Here is an 11,024-nt window from a genome sequence, read left to right as displayed (position 1 = left end):
CAAATATATGGGAGCAAGGTTGTAAGATTAGAGAAAGGAGAGGCCAGAGAGCAGTTGGGAGAGGGAGCAAATCTGTTGAATGTATCGGAGTTGTCAGAAAGGACTATAGAGACTCTAACAGACATGATCCATAACATATGGCATTATTTTCTTTATTTGTATGGACTCTTCTTGGACTCTCTCTCAGTCTGTGATAATAACAACCGTCTCTCCACATTAAGCATCAATAAGACACAGGTAAGCCACAAACTGAAATTAAACATGTGCAGAATAGAATGGCTAGCTGCCTGCGCTTCTGGTGTGTTATAATTAACTTCCTATTAAGTGTGTGCCTGGTTTTAATGAGTTGAGCCAGCAAGGCTACTTGTGTACTGGATCAATGTGTGCTTCATTAAAATGTTCTCCTTTTCTGCTGTAGGTAATATTGTATGTGGCGATATTTAGCTCCAGAAGTTAGCTACAGTCTACATATTGCCATGCAGGTCAGATCTTTCTTGTTCTCAGTTCCAACTTGTATATGATGTATCTGTGCCCTCTAGTGTAGATGTGTGGGATGGGGCATGACAATTTATAATGTAAGAGCATGGATCTACAAGCCAAAACACCTGATAATAGAAATGTAGGGATCAACATAAAAACAATGTTTTATTTAGCACATGACATAAAGTCCTACACCTATCAGGCCTAGGGAACAAAAATAATCAGCATCATCCCATTTGTTGATTACATCCCAGGTTCACAATATTTGTTCTACTTATTTGAATGTTTTTAAGACATGACTTCAATTTGTAGAAGATATGCAAAATTAATAAAAGCATAGCTGTTAAAAACACAAGGCAATAAATCACAGCCTGGTTCCTCCTGGACTAGAACAGAGTAGATTGTCAAACCTCAGTATATTCAGAACAGGGTTGGAGCTACCAGGGTTGTAACTCCGACCCTGGGACCTAGGACAAATGGCCATAGGTATATATAATTTGACCATTTAACACAGAAGAATATAAGACTGTATTTCAAAGTATATAGCTGTCATTTGAGACATTTAAGAAGAGGGCCCTGCACAAGAATTTGCACATGTACATCTAGATATTATCCTGGATTTTTCATTTGTGTGTCAGTGTGAGCATTTGTTTGTCAGAGGGGCACTTGTGTGTCATTGTATGTGTCTGGATGTCTAAATAATGCTGAGATATGCTACAGGAACACCAGAATACTGCATAGGCATTAAAAGCATGTGCAATCTATTCCAGAGGCACTGGTAGGTTTTGTAATGCACTGCAAGGAGATCCGTGTGGTAGTGTGACTGGAGCTTGGAATTGCTACTTAGTAGAATTTGGGACCTACACACTGATAGATCTTTTGAAACTGTAATGTGAAAACACAGGAATTGGTGGGGGGACCTTTGACTGAAATTTGCAAGCAGGCCATTGATCTGAGCTCTACAGAGCCTCTGTACATCCGTTGTGGTTGTTCTGCCTTCAAACAAGATACATAGCACAACGACAGTACCTAGAAAACATGGAAAACAATAGTAGAAATTTGAGCACTACAGCTAGTGTGCAAAATATGATGTCTAGTACCTGAAAAGTATGATGTGATTGATGTATTAAAATCTTAACAGTTCCCCTCACAGTATTTGGGACGATGGTACTTCCTTGCAGCTGCCGCCATACCAGGTACAACGGCTCTAGAAACCTTCACTGTAATGGATAATGCAGAGTTCAGTGTTCGGCAATGCAGGGAGGAAGAGAAGCTTGACTTCAGAGCTGCCATCAGGATGTGAGATATTTTATATGTTTATCTCATTTTCCTCTTCAATCACTCATTCAAATCCTCAGACATGGCCTTATTTATTAGTTTTCCTACCATTAGCCTTGTGTAACTGCTATACTGCTTTATTAGCATGGAAAAGAAAAGTAATAAACATTGTATAATTCCCATTCAAAGGACTGTAGAAATACTTGTCTTTGGTGTTTACATAGTATGACTGAACAATAAATATACTAGTGAAAGAGAGACAACTTTTGCTATGGTAAGGTAACTTTAATATTAAGCCCATAGAGTGATATAGTCCTCACAGAGTTAGATATCAATTAAAGACAACAACATTACCCACAGAGTGACCCAGCTATATATCACCCCCTACAGTGCCTTCTTATAGGGATGCACCGAATCCACTATTCTGGATTCGGCCGAACCACCGAATCCTTAGTGAAAGATTCGGCCAAATGCCGGACCGAATCCGGATGGGAAGGGGAAAACATTTTTTACTTCCTTGTTTTTGTGACAAAAAGTCACACAATTTCCCTCCCCATCCCTAATTTGCATATGCAAATTAGAATTCATATTTGGTTCGGCCGGGCAGAAGGATTTGGCCAAATCCGAATCCTGCTGAAAAAGGCTGAACTGAATCCTGGATTCAGTGCATCCCTACCTTCTTATGAGGCATGGTCCATGAACACATACTTTCACTTTTCCATGCTGCTTCTTTGAATTATTTTATATGCCTTGCTTATTCTGGCTAAACAATACTTCCCAGTCAAATTTCTCTTGTCTTCCTCTCCCTTACTAGGTGTGTCTCTTTTTTCTTGATCCCTCATAATTACAAAAACCTCCTATATCTGCATTTCTTGTTTTATTCACCAAAGAACCCTTTCTCTATTGATTTTAATACTGTTATTCGCCTGCAGAAAGGATGGACCTTGTGTTCCTAGAAAATGGATTTACCTGCTGCCTGAGGGAAGTATAGAACTAAGGACGGAAGGTAAGGAAATATTAGAGTTGACAATAGGGGGCCAATTTATGTTTGCCCGAGCCTTCCGGCTTGAGTAGGGTTGCCACTTGGCTGGTATTTTACCGGCCTGGCCCGTAAAAATTATGGTTGATCCCAATGTTATTAATAGGAAAAAAAAGATAAATATATAGGTGGCAACCCTAGGCTTGAGCAATCATAATGGAAACCCTGTGTGACTTAAGGATCTCACACAGGGTTTCAAGGGAAAAAAAACTAAAAGCTGTCAAACTTTTTCCTCATTTAAAGGACATGTAAAACCTACATTTTCTTACCATGTATATAAAGTTGTCACGTCTCCCCAGTGAAAGTGACCTTATGAATACATTTTAGTATTTAAGGGGATGACATAGTCAATTTGAAGCAAACCTAACTTGGCTGGCCTGTGTTCATAAATGAGATACCCTGTGCTCTTTTTTTTGACTGGTGTATCAATAATGTTCTTTATGTGTACTAGAAACCAAAAACTTTACTGCATATTCTAGAAGGGTTCATATGAGTTCTTTTTAAAGGGGAGGAATTGTACCCTCCTCCCATCATTCATGCCTCTTGAGGCTGCACATTAGCACTTCTTGCTACAGCTATACTATACAACCAAAAGTATCCGGACCCCCTTCTAATTAGTAAAAATGGCTATTTAAGTCTGACTTATTGCCGCCCATACAGCCATGTAATCATCTGCAGCAAACATTGGCAGTAGATTGGGTACTACTGAAGAGCACTTCCATTCAACATTGAACCATTGCAGAATGCCAACAAGTCAGTTTGTCTAATTTCTTCCCTACAATAGCTACCCTAGTCTATTGTAAGTGAACCTCTGTCAGGTGGAAATATCTACATGTATGAAACAATTCAGTCATGAACGCTAATGCCATACAAACTGATGGAAAGGGAAGGCCAAATACTCACTTGCTGAAACTGCATTAAAACTGAGTGATTTGTCAGGTGTAAGGGTTCAAGGGTTCACCAGCATCCCTAAGCACATTTTTAAACAATTCAGCAGATGCAAGACTAACACAATGTCACTTAGTGCAACTCTGTGGAGCGAATTGGACATCTTTAATCAATATGTGCTACAGTTGTGTCCATTTCATCTTATTTACACTTGTGACTGCATTTGTAAATGACCCTTCATATTTACTTCAACTTCACTGTAAACAATCTGCTCACTAAATCATTAAAAGTTAATAACTTTGTTTGATAGGGTTTAAATAACTTATCCACTTCAGATTTTACGCTTTCCTGGAGTCCATAGGTATCATGCCAAAAGAGACAGTGTGGCTCATTTATCAACACTGGGCAAATTTGCCCATGGGCTGTTACCTATAGCAACCAATCAGTGATTAGCTTTATAAAGCCAGCTGCAAGAAGAACAATGAATGCAGCAATCTGATTGGTTGCTATAGGTAACAGCCCATGGGCAAATTTGCCCAGTGTTAATAAATGAGACCTAGTGTCTAAGAAGCTTAGAAATGACAGTGACCTGTTTTGTTTAAAGGAATACTGTCATGGGAAAACATGGTTTTTATTCAAAATGCCTCAGTTAATAATGTTGCTCCAGCAGAATTCTGCACAGAAATCTGTTTTTCAAAAGAGCAAACTTATTTTGTTATATTTAATTTTGAAACCTGACATGGGGCTAAATATATTGGCAGTTTCCCAGGTGCCCCCAGTCATGCGACTTGTGCTCTAATAAACGTCACTCTTTACGGCTGCACTGCAAGTTGGAGTGATATCACCCCCCCCCCCAGCAGCCCATCGGCAGAACAATGCAAAGGTAACCAGATAACAGCTCCCTGGTGCATATAAAACAGCACTTAATAGTAAAAATCCATGTCCCACTGCGGCCCCATTCATTTACATTGAGAAGGAGAAACAATAGCCTGTCATAGTGCAGCACTGGCTCTTTCTGAAAGCACATGACCAGGCTGCCTACACACCAGTATTACAACTAAAAAAATACACTTGGCTTGGAATTGACATTTTACAAGGTAGAGGGAATTATTTGCAGTGTAAACAGTGTAATTTAGGAATCAAAACCATAAAATCATGACAGAATCCCTGTTCTATGTCCAGAATAAGCCAATGAGAGTTTGCACGTGCTAAGCCTTCTTGGTTACTAGTGAAAATCCTCACTCACTGGTACCTCATGTACATACAGAGGAAAAGAGAAGAAAAAAGTTCATGTGCCTTTTCAGTGTCACCTGTCTAAAATAATTATTTTAGCAGAACTTCTAACGTTCCAAAACGAAATAAATCTAAAAAATAGATAAATCTACTTCTTCTAATTTTCTCTGCAGGACACCCAGATAGACTTACTCAGTTGTTCCCTCCTCGCTGCCCACACTGTGTGATTCTAAAGGAAACAGACAACAGTTATGCCAGACTTCTCCTCTACTGTATGTACAAAGGATTTTCGTTTGCAGGTTTTAATTCCTTACAGAAAAAGCAGTTGACTTCCTATATTAAAATAGCAGAATCTATTTTGTTGTTGTTCGATTCTCTCCACTCTGGGTTGGCTCACCTGTCTGCTTTCAGATACTGGCATTGCAGGTGATCTTCTATAGAAAGGTGGAAAAAATGGTGGTCTTGATAATTGCTGGTGTTGGCTTGGTGTGCTGCTCTACAGCGTTCCTCCTGCATCATATCCAGCCCAGTGTGTAATGGGAACAGTCCACTCATCAGCCCAGCCACAAAGCCTATTTACAGTGCCAGCGTCTGACAACTGATTCCAAGTAGAAAGGCTCAAATTAATTTCAGTTTTATTCTTATTTTACAGTATGATGAGAGATGAATTAGCTGTATGGATCAATCATTTAGATATAGAGATTTGTGGGTTTGTTTGTTTTCCTGAAGAGCTGAATATATAGCACAGTATTGTTGTGGTGGCTGACCTGCATTATGGCATATCAGCAACACATTTACAAACCACACAAACAAACCACACAAACGTCTGCTTTGTAAACAGAAGAAGTTGATGTAACTATAGCCTCTGAAAGTCTACAGTGAGCTTGAGCAGACAAGGCAAGCTAGAGGAAATATAGACAGGCTTAGGTCCAATCCGAAACAGGTCCAACAACAGGTTAAGGAGATGAAGCAAGGAGCAGGGCCTCAGTTTCAATGATCTAGCATAGGAAAAATTTAATTATAACAGGGTTACATCAAAATCAAATAAAAATTATATATCAAAATATGGTCTTGAGTCATCGTTCTCTAAAAAATATTCTTACCTAAATCCTAGCCAATGCCTAGATTGTTTGAGCTATCCAAGTGTTGTCTAATGAGGAAGTTAGACCTGCAGTTTGGCAATCTCTGCCTTAAAATATTATTATATTATATATTATTTATATTATTAATGTTAATATTTTGTTGATATCAAATATGAGAAAATGAAATCATGAAAATGTGATATTTAGAGATTGGACCATGCTGTCATATGTAACACTTCCCTTGCTCATGTACTTTTCTGTACCTTAGCTCGGACACCTCAGTTAGAGGAAGAGTTTATGGAAGAGTTTAAGAAGAAATCCAGTTGCGAAGGCTACACAGATATTCTGACTCTTCCTCAGCAGCAAGGTAACCGTTCCATTTCCCACACAAGGGATTTTAGTAGATGTGTGAATGTCATTGCCTCAGTCAGCTGATGTGCCAGTAAGGAGGACATAAGCTTATCTGAACACTAATACGTGTTAATTTCTGTCCATAGTACGTAAACTGCCCTAATGAGCTTTACAATATCTAAAATACAACATAATGTGTGCTGTCATTATTGCTTTAACCTTCACATAACTTTCTTTGGAAGATAATCTCTAAAAGGGTCACCCAGTTTAGCTACATAACTGGAAAACTGTGGCAAGATATGAGAATATATACTTATAAACACTGCAGGTCACTGGTTAATATAGTTACCATGAATTTGTAAAGGTGATGCTTGTATGATTATCGATAGTACTGTTAATCCAATATATATATATATATATATATATATATATATATATATATATATATATATATCTATCTCCGTTATCCAGAAACCCGTTATCTAGAAAGCTACAAATTATGAAAAGGGTGTCTCCTATAGACTCCATTATAATCAAATAATCAAAAGTTTTTAAAGGGCAACTATACTGAAATAATAAACTTTCCAAATACAATCAATTAAAAATTCTTTACCGAAATAATCAAGTTTATCTTCACTATCCCTTTATCAGCATCTATTTCTCTTCATTGATAGTTAGATCCAATATATGTTATAGGGGGGCCCCTTTTGCCTAGAAGATAGCTCACTCTATTAAAATGATCAGACATCATGGGGCAGATTTACTAAAGTGGCCGTCACTACCGAAAATTCAGCAGGAATCCCATCAGCAGGGACATCACCAATTTACTAACTGGGGTAGAGGATAATTCGCTAGTGAAAGAGACCTATCGCCAGGCGAATTTTTCGCTCAGGCGAACGATTGTTACTTCACAAATTCACTGAAGTGCGAATTTTACAGAACATTACCTCTTTCGCCAGAGTTTCCTTTGCCAGCTTAGACCTGGCGAACTGATAAGATGAAGCTACAGCCTCCTCAACTTTATGTGAGTGACATCTAATCCTGTATGCCGAAAAGTTATTAAAATCATAAAAAACACTGGCTTTTTTCATATTGTAAAGCGTGGGCTCATGTCTAGGGAATTAAAGGATCTCTTGTCTTTATTTTGCTACCTTGAACATTTTTCATAATAAGTGGCCACTTCAAGCATTTGCACCTACATCTCTAATAAAGACATATATGTACCCGCCCTATTCAAATTCACCAAAGCGCAAGTGTACTAATTAAGTTTCGCTAGGCAGAAAAGAACATTAGCAAAAGTTCGCTATAAAATGCTTGTGCTGACGAATTAACGCTTGCGAAAATTTGCCAGCATTCGGCTGCTGAAATGCAACTTTGCGAATTTGAGCCAGGCAAAGTGACGCCAAGCCTTCGCCCTAGTGAATTTGCCCTCATGTCTCTCTACATGCAGGATTTGTGCTAAAGGCAGTTATTTTGTTAAATTTTGTTTGTACTGGAATCAGTCATTTGAGTGAGCTCTAATAAATCTGCTGGGCATGGAAGCCACCCCCATGATATATTGGATCTAACTGTCTAATGACAATCTGACACCCAACTGCTGCAAGAAGATAGAATAAAGAGAAACAGATGCTGAGAGAGTGATAGTGAACAAACTTGATTATTTCAGAAACAATGCCGAATATTTAATTGATTGTATTTAGACGTTTCTTATTTCAGTATGATGAAGCTTACATTAAATTTTCATGATAGTTCTCCTTTAAAACGATTTCCTTTTTCTCTGTAATAATAAAACAGTAGCTTGTACTTGATCCAAACTAAGATATAGTTAATCCTTATTGCAAGCAAAACCAGCCCGTTGGGTTTATTTAATATTTACATGATTTTCTAGTAGACTTATAGTATGAAGATCCAAATTACAGAAAGATCTGTTATCTGGAAAATCCTGATAATTCTGGATAACAGGTCCCATACCTGTATATCAATATTCAGAATATCAGTACTCAACTACCCCTGTAGCTAAATGTGCCTGGAAGCATACCACCATAAAGTTCATACTCCTCTCCCAAATGAAGTTGCACTCAAAGTAGGGATGCACCGAATCCACTATTTTGGATTCGGCCAAACCCCCAAATCCTTCCCGAGGATTCGGCAGAATACCGAACCGAATCATAATTTGCATATGCAAATTAGGGGTGGGAAGGGGAAAACATTTTTTATTTCCTTGTTTTGTGACAAAAAGTCACACAATTACCCGCTCCGCCCCTAATTTGCATATGCAAAATTGGATTCGGACTCGGTTCGGCCAGACAGAAGGATTCGGCCGAATCCCGAACCGAATCCTGGATTCGGTGCATCTCTAACTCAAAGGACTCAATATTTTATGATATAGATATGGGACCTGTTATCAAGAATGCTTGGGACCAAGGGTTTCCAGATCTGCAGGTAACTTGGATCTCCATACCTTAAGTCTACTAAAATAATATTTAAAAATTAATTAAACCCTAAAATAAATACTAAAATAACATTTAAACATGAATTAAACCCTATAGGATTGTTTTGCTTGCAAAAATTGCTATTTATATTTTAGTTGAGATTAAGTACAAGGTACTGTTTTATTCCTACAGAGAAAAGGGAAATTATTTTTAAAAATGGAGTCTATGGGAGATGGCTTTCTCATAATTCAGATAACGAGTTTCTGGATAAAGCATCCTATACCTGCAATAGAATTAAAAAAATATCACCAGAGAAATTAACTTTCTTTTTGTTTTAATCTCTGTTTTCAGATTACTGCCAAATCGAAGATTAAGGTCCCAAATCAAGGGCTGCCATCACTGTCCAAATTAAGAAAACAGACACTATACATTAATAAAAAATTTTATATCAATATTCGTGTGTCTATTAACCGCGTCTATATATCCCCCCTATGCAAACACCTGTACTGGAAAATAACAATAAAGCTAGAGTATTGTGGGTTGGGGATTTTTAATAATTAGAGTGAGATGCAACCAGAGGATTGAAAAATCCAAATAGGCTTACACCATGTGGATTTTTGTTTGTGGTTTTTCATTGGAAGTTTTGGGGAGTCAATTAAAATACAAAACAACAACAGCGCCCACTTTTATTGTTCAAAAGTGCTTAGCCATGTACTTAAACCACAGGATTTTCTGTGGGTTAAACAAAGTGCCTTTGAACAATGTTCGTGCAGTTCCTGCTTTGTACTGTACTTATTCACTGAGTCATATGGCTAATGCCTTGCCCAGTTAGACAGGGAACAGAAGCGCCACTGAATAAGAAAGGAGAGGGTGTGCAGGTGACAACACATTTAAACATTTTTAGGGATTCACTTGCAAGGGATGGAAGCTGAAAAACTAAACACCAGTGCACTTTATAAATGCAGTTGCACTGGAAAAACCTGTCAGTGCAGAAATGTATCACTTCAGGACAGTACCAACCCAGCAATGTAGGAACAGGATTCTTTGACTCTTTGGGGCTCTTAAAGGAACAATTCAGTGTAATAATAAAAACTGGGTAAATATGTAGGCTGTGCAAAATAAAAAAAATGTTTCTAATATAGTTAGTTAGCCAAAAATGTAATGTATAAATACTGGAGTGACTGGATATCTAACATAAAAGAACAGAACACTACTTCCTGCTTTTCAGCTCTCTAACTCCAGGCCTTATAAATTACATTTTACGCTTACTATATTACAAACATTTTATTTTGCACAGCCTATTTACCTAGTTTTTACACAGAACTATTCCTTTAACAGACTTGCTCAGTTCTTACAGAATGCCATTCAGGCCAAGACCCATAGAAATTCAATCTTTTATCAAAGAGTAAGGACAGGTTTCCTGAGCTAACTCATTCTAATTAATTTTTAATTAATTTATGGGACCGACACTTATTCACATGTGCACCTCTATAATTACATCTACGAAGATATAGGTCACTCACTATGATGTGCCACTTATCAGTCAGAGTTTATTTAGGTTCTTTTAATCTTTATAGAGTATATAATTAAGATTGATTACCTGTTGGATTATGTTTTATATATAAATATTTAATTGTCCAAAATGTGTCAGCACTGAGGAGCAGGTCAATAGAGAAGCATAACACGCAGTTTGGTAAGTACCTGGATATATGTTCAAATACCTGTATTTAGGGTGGGGCAGAGTTATAAATGTCAGGGTCATTCGTTTGAATCTTATTATGAAAGCCTGCATGAGTGGCATGACAGAGGAGGAGCAGTTGTATGATGAGCCTAGTGGCAGTATTCATTATTTACTGGAAAGGTTGCAGTGTCAAGAATCAGGATAAACTCAAGGCACTGGGCCTGGAGAGATGTTAAAGTTAACTGTAATAGATACTTCTGGGATGTTATGGATGTTGGATGGGGGAAAGAGAACCAATTATTTGTTTTAACTTAAAGGAACAGTTACACCAAAAAAAAATGAAAGAATTTTAAAATAATTAAAATATATTGTATTGTTACCCTGCATTGGTAAAAGTTATGTTTTTGCTTCAAAAAGACTACTATAGTTTATATAAAAAAGCTACTGTGCAGTCATTTTAGCTGAAAAAGGAGAAAAGGCACAGGTTACTTAACAGATAACCGATAAGCTCTTTAATGCAATGATATTGTACAGAGGGCATCTGTTACCTGCTATGTAAC

General features: G+C 37.6%; 1 protein-coding gene across 2 annotated transcripts; it reads left to right on the top strand.

Moving 5' to 3' along the window:
* apom.L (apolipoprotein M L homeolog) lies at positions 1 to 9,235 on the top strand. 2 transcript variants are annotated; one of them, XM_018230151.2, is made up of 6 exons: positions 1 to 237; positions 1,622 to 1,779; positions 2,691 to 2,764; positions 5,092 to 5,190; positions 6,269 to 6,367; positions 9,135 to 9,235. In XM_018230151.2, exons 1-6 carry the CDS (start codon positions 124 to 126, stop codon positions 9,155 to 9,157), a joined length of 567 nt encoding a protein of 188 aa, XP_018085640.1. In that variant the 5' UTR covers positions 1 to 123; the 3' UTR covers positions 9,158 to 9,235. The 2 variants fall into 2 exon arrangements, with proteins under 2 accessions (XP_018085640.1, XP_018085641.1); XM_018230152.2 differs by having other exon boundaries at positions 26 to 237; positions 1,634 to 1,779.
* Positions 9,236 to 11,024: the final 1,789 nt, after the last annotated feature.

The sequence above is a fragment of the Xenopus laevis genome, chromosome 8L (genome assembly GCF_017654675.1).
Source record: "Xenopus laevis strain J_2021 chromosome 8L, Xenopus_laevis_v10.1, whole genome shotgun sequence".
NCBI lineage: Eukaryota > Metazoa > Chordata > Amphibia > Anura > Pipidae > Xenopus > Xenopus laevis.
This window is presented reverse-complemented; position numbering and strand designations above follow the sequence as displayed.